Source organism: Emydura macquarii, unplaced genomic scaffold (assembly GCF_026122565.2).
Source record: "Emydura macquarii macquarii isolate MOO-44397 ecotype Brisbane River unplaced genomic scaffold, CSIRO-AGI_Emac_v2 contig_1253, whole genome shotgun sequence".
Lineage (NCBI taxonomy): Eukaryota > Metazoa > Chordata > Testudines > Chelidae > Emydura > Emydura macquarii.
The window spans coordinates 31,644,262-31,668,062 of record NW_027131390.1 but is presented as its reverse complement, the minus strand read 5'-3'; the positions used below and the strand labels follow the sequence as shown (position 1 = coordinate 31,668,062).

The following is a 23,801-nucleotide window of genomic DNA, read 5'->3' as shown; positions in this document are numbered from 1 at the left end:
GAACCCCCCACTCCTGGGTCAGCCCACGCACAGCCTCCTGCAAGCATGCAGTTCCTGACTCAGTGAATGAGTGCTTCTGGCCAGCCACTCATGGGATTATACACTAGCATGACCTAGCAAACTCCCGCAGCCCCAGATGCAACCCTACGAACTGCCATCTTATGGAGTTAAGTGCCGCCCATTGAACTCTACAAGCCTATGTCTGTCAATTTATCAAAGAAATTGACAGGCACCATCTCTGTCACTTTAAATCAAGTCTCTACACACACTCAAACCACCTGCACTGCTTTAAATAAAACAAACTAATAAGTTTATTAAGTACAGAAAGATTTTAAGTGATTATAAGCCACACGAATATCATTCAGATTTGATCAGGAAGAAATAAAAGCAACCTGCATTCTAAACTGAACACTTCAGTAGCTTTACAATCTTTATATGGTTCTCACCACAGGCTGGTTGGTCGGCCTCCAGCCAGGCTCCCTCCCCATGGACAGTCTTGATCTTGTCTTGTAGATGGATTGCAAGAGAGCTCCTGAGAGCAAAATGTCCCCCGTTTCAAATGTCTCCGTGCACCGCTCTGGGCTCCAGTCCCCCCCGCTCCCTTCAGGGTCAGGTGACTGAAAGTACTCCTGCCTGGTCTTCTCCACGTCCAGAGTCAAGGATCACCGCCTTATCAGATGCTTAGATGAGTTCATAGTTCCTGGAAGATCTGGATTGTTTTATGCATGCCTTAGCGAGGCGTGATCTACTTTCCTGCCTTTAGTGTATACCTGGATTTGCCTCCAACAACGTGACACATACATCTGGGAATATTACTTAGCAGAGCCTCATAAGCACACTTGACGTTGCAAGAAACATACTACTGTAACAGTAAAATTCAGTATGTCATGAACATTCCAAAAACACCTTAAATGACATACTTTGCATTAAACAATACACAATTACACTATAAGGGTCAACATGAAAGATACAATCACACCATAAGGGTGTACGTGGGGGTGCACTGTGTCACAAGACAAAGCCCCAAATATCGGGACTGTCTCTATAACATCAGGACATCTGGTCACCCTTCAGCTTGAAGCACTCCCTTGCCCCATTTTTCCTGATTTTAACCAGGGGCAGCTTCAGTGAAGTCTCAAAATACCAACCACAGACTCAATCAGCTTTTAGTTCAGATTTAGCAGTGAAATCACTTATTTTTCAGATCACAAGTGTTAAATGTACTGATGACAACTCAGTTTTAAACAGTAAAGAAAGCTAAGACTGGTAAGAGTTCTCCCAATGTCAATAGATTCACGTCTGAATCTATTTGGATACTACTAAGCAAAAATGCATGATCCTACTCTCAATAGCAATGGGTGGCTGTAAGGACAGTCTGATGCATTAATACTGAAAAATATTATAGAAAAAGTGCCTTGGCACCCTCCATTAAGTGATAGAAGCCTGTTAGTGCTGTTATCCCCATCAAGAAGCTTTATCCTAAAGGTATTTTTATGCATATGCACTCAAGAATCCTTTAATGTAGTAATTTCACACCTGGACAAACCACATTTTAAGCAGAGTAGGCTTATTCTGTGATTTCTTCTTCCTTCTCAAATACTCATTTTTAGTGGTCCCACGAACATTCAATTAGTGCCGTTTTTCAAATTGTCAATGTTACTAAAATATACGTCTCTTATGATTAGTTGAACTCCTCCTCTTGATAATTAATTTACACTGTCCTTTTTGGGATTAGACAGAATGGGTTAAACTATTTTGGGAAGACAGCTCTTTCCTTCAAAATTCATTCACTAGCTCAAGAAAAGAAGTCACAAGTTCTGAAATTTTATGACAAGAACAAAAAGTTATAAACGAGATTTAGAGCAATTGGAATTCTTCGCTGTTGTCTTGTCAATATTGTGCAGCATCAAAGGACTTCGTTATTCACTTGTGAGTGTTAGATTTCAATCACAAGCGTTAGAATTCAACTATAGTTATTTTATTACAAAGTAAGATTCCTCCAAGGCTGAAGTCTAGGGGATTGACTTCAAAATGGTCAAAATCATGGTAAGATTTACTCAAGTAGATTAAGACAGTTTATGTTTCCCATTATTGGTCAGTTATCTTTGAGAAACATTCTATTTAAGTAATTGTTACAAACACAGAAAATTCTTCGTTTGTAATTAAAAATCATGTGATAACATTTACATAATACCCCAAAGTCTATTTTGATTTAGTAAAAAAAATATTGAGAGTTTTCATGTCAAAAGTAGGAGACTAAAATCTTGATATATTCTGCTCCTATTTATTCCTCACCTTTGCAGGGTCCCAAAGCCCAATCACAAGCCCAAATCCAAACATCCACACCATAATTTTACAGCCCTGCAGCCCAAGCCAGATGACATGGGCCAGCACAGTTGTTTAATTGCAATGTTCAGAAACCCTTAGAATGATGTAGTCTGAAGTTGTTTTATGTAATATTTGCATCAACTCACAGCCAGCACAGTAATTGAATCGGTTTTTATACGTCCACGCTATGCTGTTTGTCAGTGGTGTGCGTCCTCACCATAAGCACCTGCACCAATTTAACTATTAGCATGGGGCATTGTGGGACAGCTTCTGAAAGGCAGCAACAGTCGATGTAAGCAACTCAGTGTCTATATTGACACTGAGTCAACCTAACTACATTGAATAAAGCCCTCTGCCTCTCACAGAGATGGCATTATTAAGGCAGTGTAGTGGGCAAATTACATCAGTGGAAGCCCTATTTTGTAGACACTTATAGAGTAAGTTGTAAACTAGGGCTCAGGCAACATGTGAAAGAATTCAAACCTGAAAGACATAGTAGGTTAACCTGAGCTCCAGTATAGAAAGTCTTCGGTCTACAGAAGAATTTTTGCATCAACCTAGTTACCGCCTCTCAGAGTTGGATTTACTATAGCAACAGGAAAACCCTTTCCATCACTGAACTAAGTCCATACTACAGCAGCACAGCTGCCACTGCTGTGTTTCTAATGTAAACATACCCACCTTTAGGCAACTAGGAACTTAAGCTCTAGTTACTTTCACTTGGGCATATTGGAAAATTTTCCCAGGCCGATCTGAAATAATCATCATAATTCATTGGCTACACCTAATCCCCATTTAATAAATCATTTAATTGTAAATGTGCAACAAGTTAGTGTACCCAAAACATTTGTTTTGTTTAATAAAAAATAAATTATATGTACTGTTGTGTGCTTAAATTCCAGTTACCATCCTAATGGAGCTTGACATATACCATGAGCAAAAATATATCATTCACCATTTCCCAATGTACTAAAAATATACAATTATGATTCTGAAAATATTAAGCGACATAATTTTAATAAATGTGCACAGCTTCCTAAATAGCAAAATATGCATATGTAGTGTAAAGGGTCTATTTAGTTGTAAATCAACATGTTTTAATGATTATGTCAACCAATGAAAATGCACCTTTCTTTAGAAACTAAAGAGTATAAATGGAAAGCTTGATTAAAATCAATTATTTAAATTGAAGCATCCCACTTGGTAATTTAAATCATGACTTAAATTGTGGATTTAAATTCATCAGCCCTGCTAACATGGTTGTTTCTGTATCATACATGGTGACGGTTCATCCGTATCAGGGGTTCTGATTGGATAGCGGAGCCTATCCACCCAGAAGATACCTCCTCCTCCTCAACCTAATGGTCTGCTATTTATCCTGAAGAAGAAGCCAATAACTTTAATGGTTGTAGCTCAAACTTCTGGACAAGAACCCAAGGTAGCAAAGGAAAAAAGGTGTGGTTAAGTAGACATTTCAGGGTAGAGGGAGATCAGAGAACCAAATATCCGGAAGAACATATTTGCTTTTTACAATGATGTAACTGTTTCTGTTCAGCTGCTGTAACTCCAAAGATGACCATTTAACAGCTTGTGTTAAAGCAGAAGTAAGACAGGCTTGCCAAGCCTGTCAATTGACCCAACAAATACTTTAATATATTCCAGCAAGACCACCAGGATATAAGGCAGCAGCCTATCTTTTTGATTGCATCATACTACCATCTGATGGAAGCCTACTTAAATGTCCAGAACACGCATTTTACTACGAACTAATGTCACCTGTTGGGAAAAAGGTAAGCTAACTGGAAGTTGAGCATCTTGATTGTTGTAAAAGACTCCAGCCAAACATTTTATGTATGCTTATATTTCTTCCTTTGTGTACTAGGCCATCCATGTACATGGTGTTTAATGTGCTTCATAAACCAAGTTGAAACCTGGGTCATTCCCCAAAGCGCTTACAAACCTAAACTGACTAGACAAAGGTACAGAAATTAGCTCAGAAGGGACTGAGGAAAGGAGAAGGTTCACAGTGATTAAACCTCTACAGCTATCAAGCTGTATTTCATTTCTCTTTTGTAGCTCTTCAGTCTTGATTAATCTTCACATTTCAATGGTAATGTAACAGCTAAAAAAAGTAATTTTCTTTTTTTTTTTTTTAAGACTCCTTGCTTCACATTTGAGTTACTATATATCAGTCAAGTAACTTTTTTTATAATTAGTCCTAAATATCTAAGGCTAAGTCTACTGTCTACTATAGTGTCTTACTCTGTCATTCTAATAAATCAGTGCTTTAAAGTATTTGAACAATTATTTTGGGATTGGTCAAGTGCTCAATCCTTGAATTGAATGAGATTAAAAGTATGTGTAGACGGTACTGACATGCTTTCTCAAAAGCTGTGTTTTACCTGAGAAATCAAGACACTTCAATGTTAGCGAATATCATTGTCGGAAAGAAGGCGACAGCAAACACCAAAAACATTGTCAGACCGGCCTGGTCACATGACATTGGTATACATAGAATTATGTGCCAAACTACTAATGTAAGCAGAAGAACAATGAAATTCCACCATAATAGAAGTGTGGGCAAGGGGCAAACTTCTTAGAGATAGGTACACAGACAGATGTGCAGCTAGCCCCATAACTAGGACACAGGATAGCTGGCAACTGAATTGTTCAGTTTGTGGCAAACGGCTGGCTTCACCCTAGTGGGTCTCGTGTTTTTGCCCCTCGTAGTGGGCCAGGGCATCACCAGCTATCCTGTCTCCCCAGGGAAGGGGGTAGGGACCCGGGCCCACCCGCTCCTCCGAGTCCCAGCCCAGGGGCCCTATGAGTAGCAGCTATGTGCTGCTGGCACCGTGTCCACAGCTGCAGTTTTTTCCCCCCTCTGTCCTTCTGGCTTCTTGAGTCTGGTACCTTCTTCAGCACTCCTATCTTCTCCTCCACACAACTCTGCACTCCTACTTCTCCAGCTCACATCCTGTCTGTTTGGAGCAGAGGGTTTTTATGAAGCACCTGGCTGGTCCCTAATTGGACTCAGCTGCTCCTAATTGCCTCTTAATGACTCTTACCTAGTCTGCAAGGAACAGAGCCCTGAGCATTCTGGGGCTTATATACCTTCCTTCCAGCACTCTTCTACTACCTTCTGCCCTTACTATATCACAAGTTATATATGGGCTACATTGCTTTTCACCTGTAATTAAGTACTGGAAATTTATCCAAGAGCTATTTAGTGACCTTTTATAACAAGTTCTCAGTCCATTTCCTAGACAAAAAAAGGATACCCATTTTTCATCATCATACTTAAGGCAAACTATCTATCTCAAACAATGGTCAGAAGCAGTTCTTCCAATGCCATTGCCAAACCAGTTATATGGACAGATGGCTTGCTCTCTCTAGTGCTGCCCATCTGACACCTTTCACAAGCACTCAATTCACATAAATTAAACTAACTAGGCAAATTAGTTTTCAGACTATTAGGATGCACTTCTAATTTACTGACACTTAACCAAAGAGACTTGGAAGGCAGAGTTTTTAGATTAATATTTTCTCATCTACCCAAGTCTGCAGCATCTGACAAGTGTCAATGATGCAGTTAATCAATTATCTGATTTCTCCATCTTACTTCGAAAAAGAAATTTTCTTCAAAAATATAACCAGGAAAGCATGCTTTTATGGCAGGTAATCTGTTTCTATCTTCAGTGTAAATCCAAAAAAATACTACACTACTGTACATTCTGTAGATGTTACAAAAAATAATGGTGCCAGATGTATGTTCTCATTTATATGCTTAACCTGGAAAACAAGTATTGAAGGAAGAGTTATTTTTTGCTGATATGTATTTTGAACATTTGCATTGCTGAATATAGTTGCTAAGTGAATTAGTTCATTGCTGTAGCACCATTAGCTATCAAAGGAAAGTCAACTATCATATAAAAATGATGAGCAATAGAATATGGAAATATATTTCAATTGCCACATATACTTGCCTGAAGCATTGATTGTCATTTTCACAGTCACACATCAAATGCCTGCCACAGCAATAAAAAACAAACAAACAAACAAACAAACAGTGTTGCATTTTCTCCTCCTTAGGGGCACCTCAATATCTGAGAAAACTTCAGTTTCACAGCTTTCAATCCTGTTTTTACTTTTGCCCCTGCTCCTCCTCTAATGTACAGCTCCTCAAACCAGTTCTCCTGACCCGAGTTCTTCCACAGCACTTATGAAGGAATAGAGTTAAACAGTCCATGATTTATGCTAGTCTCACTCTTCCATACTGAACTTTAACCATGAGTAAACACATTTTCTTCATCGAATACCAAGACTCATTTTTAATGTTGCAGTATATTAAATAATCAATAAGCCATTTAAGACTAGAGCTCACCAGAAAAGAGAGAGTTTCTTCCCCCTTTGTCTAGATTTTTTTTTCCACTTGAAATATTTTAAACAGTTTTAATTGAGGACACTGTACTGAAGGACTAGAGAGGCAAAGTCTGTAAACCTTTATCCTACACTAGGGTTTAAGATTATATTCCAACAGGTGCTAGCCCTGGCAGGAGCCCTAGTGTAGACCAGACTACCATAGGTTAAAGTTAGAATCTAAAGAGCTGATTAAAACGTAATTAAGGTTTGGGTAGCACCTATGAGGACTATTTCTAGAAACTCCTGTGAAGATATTTACTGTTAGACAGGTGAGCCATCACTACTTCGTTTTAACAATGAAAGACATTTGACAACAAAAGCCACTTCAAGAGACTGCAGCTACTCATCTTTATCAAGTGTGCAGCCCTAATTTTACATGCGTAGTATAGCATTGCTATGTAAGTTCTCACTCAGGACAGCAAGTTTAGTGTTAAAGAAATAGGTCTTTAAGTTATGTGTAAGTAAGCTTTTACTAGGCAAGTTTTAATAGAAATTACTACTACTATAAATGTATCACAAGAACACCATAACCATACTGATGTGAAATCCTGGTCCAGTTTTCAATACTCTAACCATTATGGTTTCACCTTTAATAAAATTAGCAAGGATTCACCAGAGACTGTACTGCCTTTAAGTCACTAAAAATATCTTTTAAAATTTTCCTATTTCTGAACCGCATTCAACATGTATGAAACAAATGCATTTTGGTTAAAGTATTGTTTAATGTATTTTCTGGGTTTTTTTTATAACTATTCCCACACGTGTCTAGCTGTATGTTCTAAAGTGAACACACAAACTCAGTTAACAAAACACACTTTTTAAACTGTTAGCGAAAAACAGAATACTACAAACTATGGTGTTCATTATACTTTTTTCCACTTGGCTTCCCTTATACAACTTGAAGACCAACTCCCTTTTCCCCTCTTAAGGTCCCTGTTCATAGCCACCATCTAACTTAAGTGGATTCACTTAGATGTAGTGACAGTACTATAGGCTACGGCTACACTGACAGCAGCAAAGTCGCCGCCATCCAATCGATTGCTCTGGATCGACTGAGCGGTCAGTGAAGACCCACTCAGTCGATCCAGAAATCGACATACTAAGACCACCTTCACAACTGGCATAGCGCTGCATTGACGGGAACGTGGTTCTCTTCAGTACAGTGCAGTGAAGAAGGCGCGCAGAAGAGGAGCAGAGAAGTCGACAGGAGTTACTGAAGTTTTTTGCGTAGCTTGCATAACTGCCATCGAATCCTGGAGTAAGTGTAGACAGGGTCATAGTCACCTATAGTTTCACTGTACTGCTGTCAGAGGTCAACACTCATCCAATGCAACTTCAGACTTTTCCACAGCCAAAAAAATTACTTATGCACAAATTAAAAAAGACGGCAGACAGAAAAGTTAAGTCCATACTGAATCTGCATACACTGCAACTCTCTGTGTTTCTCCAAGTCTTCCCTGGCACTGTAGGTTAGCACATTTAAAGTTTAAAAATCAAAAACCTAGTGAAAGGTATAGCAACGTAATTTAGCCCAAGTAAATTTGTGTGTCATTATGTCCTATTAATCCCGGCCAAGACTGTCCAATTTGACGAGCAATTGTGGGCTTTCAGTAAAAAATCCTGTTCTTGGAGTGCCATGATTTTGTAGGGGATGGAGATTAACTTTCTGAAAATGTCTGCAACCAGACCTGAAATGACAAGATAGATAAAAGGTAGTAACCAACCTTTGCGCTACAGCTGCACAAAGTGTCTGAGCAGCAAAATAAGATGGTTTAATCTACTCATTAGAAGACTGCAAATGAAGAAAGCATGTTAAGAAATTAGCCCCCTCTTCCATTTTATTTCATACAGATGAGCAGACACAGAAGATTTGATTCTAATGCAGGGCACAAGTTGACGCTGATCCTAAATTGGATTACAAGTCTATCCGCAATATCAACAATTGTTACACAAACAGTAAAAGAGTTCTTGATCACCAACTTTCACATGAAAACAAGAATCAAACTCTTATTTCCCTAAGACATGCTCCCAAGAATAAGTATCTGTTGTCTAAAGAACAGTCAACAGGAAAATGCCTAGATATACTCTCAATTTAAACAGAACTTCCATAGAATACATGTATGACTGTGCAGGAAAGCACTCACTCATTTTACTCATCTCAAACTGCCAAACAGCTTGTGGTTGGAAATCTGAAGAAATGTTACTGACGAATAATCAAGTGAAAACTTGTAGATGCACATGAGAAAAAGCAGACTCCTTAGTAACTTCGTAAAAACTTGTATTCCTTTTTAAGAATCACACAGCAAGTGCAGCTTTGTCTATTTTAAAAAATGATTTTTCTAAATGCCTAGACAGTTATTTTTGTTTATCCATCTATATTTTGTGAATGGGCATGGTAAATCTGTGGAGAGTGATTGCCAGGTACTACTGTAGCTTTGGTTCTACATACCTGATGCTTGGGTCAAGGTATAGCAACATACTTCAAAATACTGAGTTTTAACAATTAGCTATCCTCCTTATTAGTTGTAAACACTGGTGTGGTCTCAGATTAAATCATTAGTGTTTAAACTGTTTGCACCATTTCTATCATCACCACTGCATAATCAAATCCCCCTAAGATTACAAAGGCTAACTGATTTTTCAAATAATGGCTTTTCACATTCCAAAAGAGGAAACAAACATAAATGCATGTCAAACTTTAGTTTAAACTATTCTTTTTAAAAAAACTAGTTATATTCACTAGATAAATAACAAGGCACATACAGAAAGTGAATGTATGTTGGCTTTCCTTCAGAAAGGTGAAATATTTCAAACGATGCATGCTAACAGCTTTTGCAGTCTGACTGAGCAGATATTTTCCAAGGAAAAAGTGTGGTGTTTTATGTAAGTGCTGGAACCAGAGACAAGAGTGTGTTAGAAAGTCACTATATACACAAGAATAATCAGATTCCACTGAAAAGCGGGTAAGATCTGGCAATATCTATGCAACATTTATTACAGTATTTGAATTCAGTATTGATTGATTGTACTCAATCATATGTTCTTGCAGAAAAATGCCAATGGCAACACCACCATCTTTTATCTCAACTTATTTAACAACAAACAGTCAATTCCTTTCAATATATCAGGCTCTTTAGAGCTACAATTTTCATTTAGATGGGAGATTTTTTTTTTTACCAAAGAACACATTCAGGAAAACCAAGAACACATTTAGGATTTCTCACTTTATTAAGAACTTTTTGGAGAAGACGTACATCTTGTATTTGAAACCGAACAGCCTTGTGATATTCAAGACTGAAAAATTTAACTCTTCACTTAACCTGTACTCAGTTGTCTCATGTAAGACGTACATTTCATAAAGTTATCTTAGAAACCAAGTATTTTTAAGCAAGGGCCATCTTTGTGATATCTGTGTGTACTGTGCTGAGGATATTGGAATCTTGTCCATAGAGAGGAGGGCTCCTAGACACTACCAAAACACCAATATTTGAAGTTCCCAGTACCTTATAATGTAGCTAACAGATGAAATTCTACATATCTTTTTAACTCATCTCCTTTTCATTTTGTCTACATATTGTCTACTTTTCATATTGTCTACACTTGCATACTCTCTCAACGTACATAGCTGCATTACGTAGTGGGATATTACACAACCTGTGTGGAGACATTAATGATATTAGCAAGACCTATAACCGACTGACTACTACATCTATATACCACCTACAGGATCATAGTGCTTAAACTGGGCATGGGATCTCACCTTTAAGCTGCAACACAATAGCTGTCAAAGGATTTCTCTGTAGACAACTTTGTCAGAAACTTCCCTATAGTGTAAGCCAACCAGGTCTGTTCTAAGTGAAATAAGGGTACATCTGCACCACAGAGAAAAACCCACAGCTGGCCTGTGACAACCAACTTGGACTCACAGAGCTGTTTCATCACTCTATAGATTTTTGCGTTCAGGCAAGAGCCCAGACCCGAACCTCGCAGGGTCCCAGCTCCCAGGGTCCTCAGCCTGAGCGAGCTGGCATGGGCCAGTCACGAGTGGGGGAAAAAGGGTAGGCTTTAATGGGGCCCGGAACCCTGGGGTGCCCAAACAAGGCTGCAACCACCATTACGAAAGGGGGCCCGTGTTAAAAGTTTGTACTGGGCCCAAAGACATCCTGGCCATGATGTCTAGTTGTTGTGTAGTCATAACCTAAGCGGCCTCAGGTGCACCAGTGCTAAACTACTCCTCAAGACAGCCAAAACATTCGAATAAGTGTTGAATATATTTATGGTGTTAAGACACCCCTGAGCCATATAAAAAACCAGGATTTATAATCCTGTTGCTTACATATGTATTATGTTTGCTCTGTGGACAAGAGCTTTGTGCATCCACTACAGGGGCTTTAAGCCTACTTGTTTAAAGTCAAGTCAGTCAATGACATATTGTGCTTCAGATTTCTTTTTCCAAAATATCATTTTTGGTGTTAGGAAACAACTCTCTCAAATATGCCTATATGTCACATTTGACCAGTTAACACTTGGATAGCTGCAGTCATCCTTTGATATTTTAGTCAATACTTGCTCCTTATGACAAAAGAATGTATTTCATTAGCATGATCCAGACACCAAAAAAAAAAAAAACCACCCTGCTTTTTTAACTGCATTATAATATTACTCAACTGTGAAATCAACGTTCAAACCAAAAAACAAATCTGTTTAACACTGCTTATTTTTCCAGCAATAAGGTATTTTAAATTTAAACCATTTTAAATGTAGACAAAGGCCCAGAATCTGAACAGTTTTTTTAATGTCAATGTATGTATGTTTGGGTGCTACTAATGTTAATTTTCATAATACAACATGTGAAATTATGTTCCTTTCTAGGTTGGTTTACGTTTTAGACAGTGATTCAAGTAATATACCTTTCTTCAATTCAAGTGCCAATTTGTATTTCACAGTCACCTTATCTGAGTTTCTCTCTCTGTTTCTGAGAGCAACAAATGAAAAGGAAACTGACCATATAGGAGAAGCAGGCAAACTATAGACAAAATCCTTTTACATACAGGTGGTGGTTGTTGTTCTGGGTGGCGGCAGGGTTGGGTGTGTTTGTTTCAACTCACTAGCTTAGTTGAAGAGCCCAACATTTAATTTCATTTGACTGTGCCTCTTTAGGAAACCGAGCTGGGAAGCCTCACATATAGCTGGGTAGACTCAACAGACTTTATGAAGTTAACTGCAGTATTAGCATTAAGGTGGCCTTGAACCCTGTAGCAAAATTAACAAGTACATTGCAAAATGACAAACTAAGTTTACTAACTTCCAATGGACTTGAACCATTTTTGCATCCTTTTTGAAAAAGGACAGTGAGAAGAGGCAAGGGCAACATACATCAACATCCCTTGCAACCAACTAAAAAAAAAAAAAAAAAAAAAAAAGACTGTCAGAACTCACTTAAAAGTAGATATGCTATTGAATTCTAAGGTGATGTTGTGAGGAGTCATCTCAAGCAATGGTAACAAGACTGTTTCACAAGTACTCAGGTTGAAATCAAAATACAGCAGCTTTGTAATCTACACCAAGTTATACCTTGAAACACATTTAGCATTTAGGCTTGGTCTACACTACAGCTTTAGGTCAACACAAGACAGCTTATGTCAACCTAATTACGTCAGTGTACACACTACAGCCTTACTCCCACCAATGTAAGTGTCCTTCTACACTGGCATAAGAGCTTCACGGCCACAAGAGAAGTAGGACTTATGTTGGTGTAGTTAGGGCAAGGCAGTGTCCATGTGGCCACTGTAGGTTACTTAAACTGGCTGTCATTCTTGTCAATATCACGTCTCTGAAATTGACAAGAGGACAGGTGGTGGGCGGGGGTCTCCTGGGCCGCCACTCTCCCTCCCAGAAGTGGCAGCCATGCTCCTGGCAGGGAGCTGAGAGCCCCAGGGCAGCACCCAGGCTCCTGGCAGAGACCTGCCTGTAGAGCTGAGCACGCAGGCTCCCAGCCACCACCACCCTCCCCCCCCCCCACAATGTCCCTCTTAAGTCAGTTGAAATGTTCCTGGTGAGGATGCAGAAGAAGGACAGTGTGGACATGAACTATTGCAGTAATTATTGCGGTGGCTTTAGGTCGACGTAACATAGGTCAACTTAAGTTTTTAGTGTAGACATGCCATTAGTTTGCTTTTAATTTTATAATACTGAGAGTTTGCTTGCTTAGTTCTGCAGGTTCTTAATTACTGTATGAATGAATACTGTATCTTGTATTGCTCATTCTAACAGCTCTATTTAGCTTTTTGAACCTGTGAATTTAATGTGTATCCCAATATTTCAAAATAGGTGCCTTCACATTTATGTTACAAACCAACTAATTACGACAGAACCTGGTTTTGATTACTTTTTAAACTTCTATCAAGCTATGATTATTAAATTTAAAGATGTGTAAAGAAATATAATCCTCAATTATGCCAAGTGCCCAGATTTTTACGTAATATTGAAGTCATCTTAATTTACTGGCCAAAAGCAGCCTCTTTCCTCAATAGGGAACTTAACTGAACTTAAACTTGAACTTAAAGTGAGAAAGGATTTTTTTTTTTTTTTTGGTAACTGAAGCAACCTTTAATAGGTGTTTTAATATATGTAGTTAGATTAAGTGAGTCATTACTAAACATAGAAGTACTTTGGAAATTAGTGTGCCTCATCAGGGCCTGAGGCAGGTTTAATGGTGCAACTTTTGAGTCACCTGGTTAAGGGGTTCCTACCATAGATAGCTGTATTTTGCAGGGGGAGTGGGGGGGGGGGGGGGGACACGGACGACAAACTGCCAGCAAAGTTTTACAACTCTTGAAATGTTTTTTGTACATGTACCTGGGAATTTAGCTATCCAAATAATTTGCTATAGACTGGTATTAGGTTTTAGCTCTTTCTGACACCCACTGTCGCTTTAGAGAGACAATATTTAAAGAGCATTTGAGCTAGCAGGTTTGAACCTCGTTGATTTGTTACACACAGTGATTTGTGCATGCACTGCAGGACTGTGGTGAACAGAAGTGTGTGAACTGGGTAGCTCACCACTATGTGTTGGTTGTAGCCAACCAACATGAGCAACATCCACCACCCTTTCTCAGGCTCAGCTGTGCCTCTAAATCACAGCCACAAACAAAACAGAGCCAAACCAATTACATAGTACATGCACAACTGTAAAATTCCTAGGGTGAATTTCATAGCTGTTTGATACATGATTTCAGTCACAGATTAAAAACCTCCGATTTATACTGCTCAGTAGTCCACCTCATCTGGTACCATTTCTAACATCCCCACACCCCAAGTAGGTTTTTAAGCAGCTCACATGAAATTTTCAGTTCTCCCCTAAATATACAAATCACCACTAACTCTGGAGAAGGTGGCATTGATCTGAAACACATGATAAATTCTCATGAGAGCTAGGAAGAGGAGTGTTGTAAAATTGCCAAGTACCGATTCCCTTATTTGTCATGCAACACAGTTCTCTTCCATCCTTATGAAGGACAGAGATGTTACTCCTTAATCCAATTGTTATACGGAAGGTTAGTCAAATCCTGTTTACAGTTTTTCCCTCCCATATTCCCCAGTGCACAATTTCTCCCCCTCATAACACAGTACTGTTTAGCTCAGGGTACACTAATATGGAAGCCTAGATTTAAGTCAAATTCAACTTTTATAGAATGGCATTGTGGAGGTAAATGGATTTTCTACAAACTATGTGGCATACACAAAATACAGTGCAAGATGCTGAGGCACAGTGAGTCTTTACTGGTGTTAGTTTGGGATTACTTGCATAATTTACTCAATTTGGCAGATCATGAGTAACCCAATTATGCTAAGAAAACTACTTTATCAAACTATCATGTACACACACAGTGTAACTTAATTTCAGATAACAGCCAGAGGGAGAAGTACAGCAGAGTTCTTCCCCTCCAAGTTTGAAATATTCCCTTGCCTTTCTTTATTACCTGTACAAAAATCAAGGAATTTAAAATAAGGTGCATGAGGAACAACACATTTGAAGCTCAAGGGATTGAACCCACTGAGGCAAGCAGCTCCTCTCAGCTGTACTTTAGAAGAGTGAGCTTGTTATATTTTGTTGTTTTAAATTATGGAGCCACTCTGCATCTGAGCACAGCCTAATTTCCCCATGGAAATTCTCAGCAACCACAGCAGACACCTGTAGCAAGTTGTCTTGCTTGGTGTAAACTGTATCTCCACCACACTATACCACCACCACCAACAGAAGCAGCACCCCAACCACAACAGGATTTAATTTTTTACAGCATTAATATACAATGTCACAACTAGAGTCTGTTCTCCCATCCCTACAGATAGTTTATATGTTTAACTGATTATGTCAGTGGGGGTTTCCCATACTTGAAATCTTTGTGAAAGGACCACTTCTTGAAGTGTTATGAAATATAAGCCTGAAAAGATTTGTCCAAGAGAAATATAACTATTTTCATTACAGCCCAAAAGGTTAAGGCAGTTTTGATTTTTCTTAGGTATAAAAGGAAGCACAACTGCTTAAAGAATCAAGCATAAGCAAAGTTAAGTGCTACAAAGTTAAGCAACTTTTTTACCCTCTTAGAATCACTATGTTCATTAAGCTGCAAAGATACCTTAGCAATTTGGTGCCATTTAGAATTTATACAGCATTTTACAATTTGCAAAATTCCATTTCCCTCTACTAGTACAATTTACATGAATGTTTACACCCTAAAATTACCCCAAAGTGAGAAGCCTTATCTATTAAGCACTTAATCATGTTGTGGGGAAACACCTGAGAAAGCTAAAATAAAGTAGCTAAAACCATCCTTGCATCATCACTTGCTGACTACAAAACTTCAAGAAACGTTAGACTTACCTACAGACTTTTACATCTATCACTCAAATAATACTCAGATAACAGTTTTACTAGACCAAGCACTTCACTGCAAACTAACTAACAAAAAGTCAGCCTAATAGAAAAAACAAATTTAACATTCAAGGCATGTACTGCAGAACATGCCTTTTTCATGATGCAATCACATTTCAAAGTATCTCAATATTAACCATCCATTTACATAAACATTTATAGCCCTGTCAGTAACCAGAATTTTTATATTTTTTCTCATTATTAAACTGATATTTACCACACACTAGCTCACAGTGAAAATGAGAGACAGTTTTCATGCTAGGTAATCACTGTCCCAAGGTTCTGCTATAATACACAACTCCTCCCACCTTCATGTACTTAATGAATTCCATATTTATTGATGGAGAAACTGAGTTTCTCCAAGTGTTGTAAGACAAATACTCAACATCTGTTGTCATGCCCTCTTAACTGCATTTTCTTCCCAAGAGATCTCAATAGTTATTCCTCTGTACTATGTTCAGTGTAACAGATATAAAGCAAAGAAACTTAAAAAAAATAACTGGAAAGGGGATGCTTTAGAAATTTTATATCTTGCCTCTTCAGTAATTTAGCTCATTTCTCTGTCACAGGTATTTACAGAGCAACATTCACTGCATATCTAGACATCATTGCTGTACTGAGGCTCTCAAGACTCCTTACTCTTTTTGCAAGCATGCTGAGGCGCTAAGGCTGCTATCTAAAGAGGATTGTTGAAGCCCAGGGAGACAATCAGGAGAAGACATTTGTTTTTGTTTTGTAGTGAGGTTAGACAAAGCTGCAAAGGCTGAAAGCTAATACCCTTCCCCCCAGTTTTATAAGAATTAGATTTAATACCTGATCCTGTAGGCACTGAGCAGTAATATTGAGTGTAAAAGGCCTAAAAGAAACATATAGTTCTCACTGGCAAAGTAAAAAAGAATGAGAGAAGGGTGCCTTTGCCAAAGTATGTCTTGTGTCATGGAAGTCTGGCAAAGTCATTAAAGTCCACCTGCCACAGGCCAATGCCTGGGATTTTCTCCACACAAATCTGAGTCTGAGAATAACCATGCAGATGAGATGAACTAGAGGGACCAATCAATACTGAACTCTGCATCTCCAGCATGAAGTAATGTTTATAAAACTCATTTAAATCTCTCCCTTCTAGTGAAACTAACCATTGTTTCCTAATTCTGTACCCTCATAACACCTGTTGGTATAGGATTTCAACATATATTGCCTTATGTTTATGCAAAAAAAAAAAAAAAAAAAAAAAAGAATTGAGCTGAGTGGCTGCTTTATCACTGACAATTAAAAAGGCAAATTGGAAAATTTATTTAACAGCCTCCTAGTTGCCAGTGTAGGGATCTAGTAAAATGTAACTTTTTGTAAGTGTCCTTTCCATCTCTTCATTGGGAACCCAACCACAAAAGCACAGAGATAATGCTTGAAACATGCATTACCTTAAGAAACCAGTTAAGTTCCATTGCGCAAGATGAACAAGACTTAAAAACCACTTACTGACTGAAAAGTTAAAATCTTTAGAAAATACTTCTAGCTGGCCATTGAACCCCAATGGTGACTTGAAAATTACTCATTTGCACATTTAGAAAGTACTTTGTATGCATTGGCTGCATATATGTAGTGGTTCTTTGATAATCAAAGATACCAAGACGTATAGAGAGGGTCCTGATCCCAGAACAGGTGTAGCAGAGTAGAGATTTTACCCCAGGGACTACTTATTTCAGCCCCGAGGTGAGCAGCTGAAATCCCTGAATGCATAGCCCCGTGGAAAGAGACAGCCCAAATGCTGTTTACAGTCGGATTCGGGGTAGAACCGATACTTGTTGCTATGACTGAGCCACACAGAAGGAATCACCGGTCGTGTCCGGCCGGGGGAACCGTTCCTGAAGGAGCAGCGCTGGAAGGACAGCATCAGGAGTTCAGCCCGGGGCTCTCCGTGGGCAACATCCCTCCTCTGGGACTCGGGTCGTTGCAACCGGGCTGTAGGGTGCGCGTGCAACAACTGTCACAACGGCCGGCAGGGCTCCTCCACGCACGGCACCCCGGGCTGAAGGAGAGCACAAGCCGCTCCCCAGAGCCGCCCAGCTCCCAAGCCCTATTCCCAACCGCCGGGGCAGCACCCAGACACCGTCGGGCGTGGCTCCTGGCCCCTGCCGGCTTGCCACCCGTGCCCGGCACGTGCCCGCCCCCGTGCCTCCCTCACCAGCTTGGGCTTGTTCCGGCTCTCCTCCTCCGCGGCGCGCCCGCTGCGCTTGAGGTTCGCCCTGCCTGAGCCCGGGGTCTCCTCGCCCGCGTCCGGGGCCGCCTGGTTCTCCATCCTCCCGCCCTGCGCCCCGGAGCGCGGCCTGCTGTGCTGGGAGCGGCTTCCTCAGGGCCCCATGGACGTCGCACACTCTCCGGGGCAGACGGGCGGCTTCCCGCAGGCTGCCAGCTGCTGCTGCCGCCGCCTCCCTACTTCGGCCGGGCGGTAGGAGAGCACTTGGCCCCCTTCTGCGCATGCTCACACCCTGAACGCCGGCCCAGTGAGCATGCCCCAGCCCTGTGCACATGCCCCTTACGAAAGTGAAGCCACAGCGAAGCTGCCGCCCTTAGCTCGAGTTTTTCCGAGGCTCCCTTTCCCTTAGCAGAACGGGAGGGGGAGGGGGGATGAGCAACAGTTACGACAGCAGGGGGAGGGGACAAGAGCTAGTTAAGCGGGCGGGCCATGCGCTTGAGGGGGGCATAAGGGCTAGAGGGAGTGAGGGCGCGTGCAGCGAGGACTAGGGGTTCGGGGACCCATAGTTTCTGCGGCTGGTGGCTGCCCCGCTGATTCCCGCAGAAAGCGAAAGAGTAACCCCGCTTAGACAGCACGGAAGCGACCGCTCTTCTACATTGCAAACTACATTTCTTGCACGGCCCGCTGCTCAAGACGGGAAAGTGCCTTAAACAACCTCACACCGGGCACTGTTTGGTGCACACTCCTTCCCCCCTCCCCGGAACAAAAATCTAATTCTCTCAGCTACAAAGTCCAGCCTTAATCGCAGGGCAATTACCCTCCCCAGATAGCCGCCGAGACTTCCTGGCGAAGGCGCCGTTCCTCTCACCCAGCGCGTCTTCTCAATCCCCATTAGTTTCATGTTATTGAAACGACAAAGTTATACAGAATAAACAATCAATTGAAGTTTGCCCCACAATTTACATATACACAAATTCTAAATAAACTAATCTAACCTTCAATGTCCCTAATTCATTTTGTTTTGGAATTGTGTTGTAAACAATTATTTCCTCTCAAGGGTTGGCAACCCAAACATTTACACTAAAACTTCAGGAGTAACTGACTGAACCAAACTTCAAGTTGCATAATATTTTCTCATTGTCAAACCTGAGAATCGTGCTACTAGTGTACAGTTAATAGCATAACAGGTTCTTAAATCTGAATTATAATTTATCAGTAAGATTCAAACTACTTAGTTATTTTTAAAGTTAGAAGGTCTCTTTAACTGAGGCTTCTCTTCTAAATGTTTTGACTGAAGTTTCCTACCTAGCATGCAGTAATTCATTGGTACAATTGGTAATGCTCTGTTTCCTTCCCCTCCCCAGTATGCTTCCTTCTTAGTAAAGAAGCTGTATTTCCTATGAAATATATTAACTTGACCTAGTTACTGAAAAGTGACTAACTGAAATATTTGTTTTTTTAAGACATCCTGTATATGTTCCAATCTATGTGGGTTCTTGGTTCATTCTCTACAGTACACATTTTCTAGTACCCAGTCTTACTTTAAACATCTCACAATATGGGGATTTCACTCTTTCTTTTATAAGACTGTTACACAGTCTGATATGAGATTGTCAAACTCCTTCTCCAGAGAGCCTAAGTGTTGGTTTTAATTATCATCAGTGTGGCTGGTATAAATTTAGCACTATAAACACTTCAATCTTCAGTGATCCTCTCACAGATATCAATGGGAGACTTAAAGTTTTAATGCTGCATTTAGGTAGTATATCAACACTTTCATTATGCAAATCCTGGATTTAGTTTCACTCAGTAAAAGAATATTTTCAACATTAGGACTACCGCTATTTCTGCCACTGGTTTTTCCTTCTTCAGCCTCCTTTTGCTGTTCCTCTTTCTCTTTCCTGTTTATGTTTCATTCCCCCCACCACCACCACTCTTGTCATGTATTCCCAATAATCACTCTCCTGCAAGCTTCAATTTTACTTCTTTCCCCATTCTACTTGCTATTTAACAAAACACTTTTAAAGTGTCATCATCCAGTTTTAAGGGTAACATTCCAATAAGATTACAGAGTGGTGGAAAGTTCCCCTGATTATTCTTTTCAGACTGCTTGCAGACTCTGGAAGATAAAATTGCATTGATTTACGTTGTTCCATTGGTGAGATTTTCACTACCATGAGAGCTAGAACCCCATTCGTAAAACTTTAGTTTCAGATTCCGCACAATCTGATAATACCATGCAGGCCATAAAACAGGCCATTTCCAACCTGAACGCTGAGGCCTGTTCTACACAGGCGACACAGGTCGACGTAAAGTCACTTACATTAAACTATGTACACCTGTGTCTACACTGGCACCACTGTTAATTCAAATTAAGTCGCCTCGAAAATTGACTTAATAAGACCACTCCTGCAACTGGCGTAGCACCTAAATCGAACATGTTAATTCAATTTAGTGTCAGTGTAGACACAACTTCACTGAAATCAAATTTATTGGCCTTTGGGCGGTATCCCACAATGCCCAGTTTTGACCGCTCTGGACAGTCGTGCTGTGCTGCTCTGTGGTCACACTACCAGGAAATGTCCCCTCCCCTTCCCCCCAGGAAGATTTGAATTTTCATTTCCTGTGCTGCCAGCATGGAGAGATCTTTGTCACTGTTCTCCACATGGCTACTGCAAAGCCCAAACGCACTCCAACATGGATTCGACAGAGGTCTTAGATCTCATCGGGCTGTGCGGCTAGGAGTGTGTCCTGGCTCAGCTCAGAGCCAGCAAAAGGAATCTGGACATTTATGGAAAGATATCCTAGGGCATGCTGGAGAAGGGACACAAGAGGGACGCTCAGCAGTGCCACGTGAAGATCAAGGACCTGTGTCAGTCTTATCTGAAAGCCAGGAAAGCTTACAGCCATCTGGCTCCTCGCCCAAAACGTGTTGCTTCTCTGATGAGATGCATGCAATTCTCGGTGGCAATCCCACCACTGTGCCACCCTGCAGCATCGATACCTCTGCTGTGTCACAGTCCATGGTCAATGATGAGAACTCCATGGAGGAGGAGGAAGCTGTGGAGAGCAGGGTGCATGAGAGCTTGCTGTCTGTTCTCCCTGAAAGTCAGGACATTCCTGACCCCAGAGCAGTCCAGCAGCACACAGGACAGCACTAATGTTCCCGTGGAAGGCACATCTGGTGAGTTTTTTTTCTTCTTAGCAGTTCTGTCCTTTTCCGTGGGTGGGGGTGGGCATGAATTGGATGTCAGGTGTTTCAGTGACTGTACTGAGCGGTTACCCAGGAAACAGTTCATCTATGTGATGAGAAATGCTACATTTATCATCATTTGATATCTCATGGAAACTTTCATGTATGTAATCTGTTATCCTTCGCAAAAGTTTTCAGGGGAGGGCTGGCTTGTTCCTCCCTCCACGGTAGGATACTTTGCTGCAATCAAGGGAGCCTGCTTTATGGCGGAACACTGATGGCACCCCAGTGTGTCCAGCAAGTCTGTGTTTTAAGCAGATTCCCCCGCCCATGCTTTCCGCAGTTCCTTTCTGTAAGGGTTTAAAATACCAGCAGACACTCCCCCACACACCACGCTTTCCTCAGATCCTCTCTGTAACGGCACAGCACGCAGACCCTTCTGGGAAGTCAGGAATGAAATGAGTCTCTGTGTTTGCCCTGTGCTCTCCATGGGAATTATTGTCTACATTGTTGCTGTTGTATCATTTTCTTCACTATGCTAACAGTGGTTACCTTGTTATTTATTTATTTTTTTCATTCTGTAGACATCTCTGCCTTCGCCCCACCCTCAAGAAATGCTGCGGAAAGATTATCGCAGATTAGAAAGAGGGAAAAAAAAACAAGAGATTACATGTTTTGTGAGCACATGAATGCCTCAGCGGCCGGAGAGACAGAGCAAAGAGCGTGACGGCTCACCTTGGCCCAGAATATGGACATGGACAGAGAGACTCGCAGAGAAATGATGGAGCATGATCGCAGTACCATGCAGGAGATGCTGCGAATCATGCGGGACCAGGCAGACATGCTGTGGAGGCTTGTGCAGCTTCAGGAGGAGAGGAGAAAGGACGAAGAAAATGCTGCAGCCCCTCCATAATGCTCCTCGACCAAGGGCTTTGATGCCCGCCCTCTCCCCTGCCCCCAGCTGGTCTCTGAGGAGACTGGCCAAGCTGCAGTACGTGCTCGCCTCCACCCTTCCCCCATGACTTCAATATTCATAAATAAAGTTAAGCATCCTATCTTGTTCTGGAGGGTTTTGGCGGGTACAGATATCAATGGGTGGGAGGGGGGGTGGTTTCACCAAAGGCAAACAACATACAGGAACGGAAATCAGTCCTGCATCTCATTGCAGAACCTGGTTTTCAAAGCTTCCCTAATGCAAAGTGCTCCGCAGTATGCTCTCACCATAGCGTTGGCATCTGGCTGCTCATAATTGGCGGCCAGTCTTTCTGCTCGGTTGCTAGGTGGGCAGGCGCTATGATAGGGATGTGCATCCCATCAATGGCCCCTCCCTCACAGTTTGAAAACCCCATTGTGGCAAACCCCTCCACTATGTCCTGCACATTTCCCACAGTAACTATCCTTCGTAGAAGAAGTCTATTGATGGCCCTGCATACTGAGTCACAGTGGCACCCACTGTAGATTTACCAACTCCGAATTGATTCCCACCCAAGCGGTAACAGTCTGGCGTTGCCAGCTTCCACAGAGTGATGGCGACTCTCTTCTGCACCGTCAGAGCTTGTCTCAAGTGAGTATTCACACGCTTCAGGGATGGGGCCAGCTACGAGCACAGTTCCAGGATAGTTGCCTTTCACATCTGAAAGTTTTTCAGCCACTGATCATCATCCCACAGCTGCATAATGATGCAGTCCCACCAGTCTGTACTTGTTTCCCTGCACCAGAACCTGCATTCCATGGAACGCAGGTCACACGTTACAGCCTACATCAATCGGGAATTGTTCTGCTCGATGGCTTGTAGCAGGGCAGCCTCGGTGGCATCGCTGTTGTGTGTACTTTGGCTTCTTGATCTACTTCGAAAATACTCGATGATAAGCCACGATGTATTTGTAACGCTCACATTAATAGTGCAGAGTTGATCTGGCTCCATGTCTCTGCAGCAATGGCGAGCGCGGGGAGTAAAAAAAATGGCGCGAAAATACTTTCACCTGTTTGTTTGGGGGCGTGGAGGGGAAGAAGGAAGAGGGAAGCAGCATCATGGGATGATGACACTCATCCGAACAGCCAACGCGGCTAGTTGCACTGTGAGATAGCTTCCCACAGTGAACTTCTTTGCAATTCGTATTAAGAGTGCTCAGTATAAATGCAGGAGACCTGCGCAAACAGAGTAGTGTATACATGCTGCTGCAACTTCTAAAAATCGGCTGCTGAAAGTCGACTTAAAGTAAGTCGACTTCACTCGGCCATGTAGACATGGCCTGAGAAACAGCCTACGTCTAACCTATTTTATATGGAACATTTCTCCTCATGTTTAGCTTAAGTCTTCCTATTGTTTAGTCCCTTCATTCTTGGCATACCCCTCTGTACTACTTTAGGTAACTTCTTTTACTTCAAGGATTTTGTCCCGCTTTAGATTATCGAGACAAGGCCTTTGTATTTTAGAATTAGGAATTTTATAAAGTAATTTTGAATTTAGTTACCAGTTTGCAAGCAGTGAAAAATAATTTCCAGTAGTCATTTCTAATAATAGGCAAACAACAGCACTCTCCAAGTTCGGTTAGATGGGAGCATGAACACAGTTTAGTGTTGTCAGTTTTAATTACAGTGAACAACTCAATGGTATTACTTTCTTCTCTTCAGTCAATCTCTCTCTCAGTAAATGTTGATTCTCCAGTTTGTCTTTATAGGTTTGTCTTAACCACAGATGTTCAGCACTTTGGTTAGTTTAGCCCAAGTGC

General features: G+C 41.1%; 1 protein-coding gene across 1 annotated transcript in view; it reads right to left on the bottom strand.

Annotated features, from left to right (window-relative positions):
- Positions 1-18,406, bottom strand: part of DIAPH2 (diaphanous related formin 2) — a 735,565-nt gene extending 717,159 nt beyond the window's left edge. The window contains 2 exon segments of the mRNA XM_067548390.1: positions 17,865-17,999; positions 18,001-18,406. Coding sequence (XP_067404491.1) covers positions 17,865-17,999; positions 18,001-18,210 — 345 coding nt within the window. The 5' untranslated portion in view covers positions 18,211-18,406.
- Between the last annotated feature and the right edge of the window lie 5,395 nt (positions 18,407-23,801).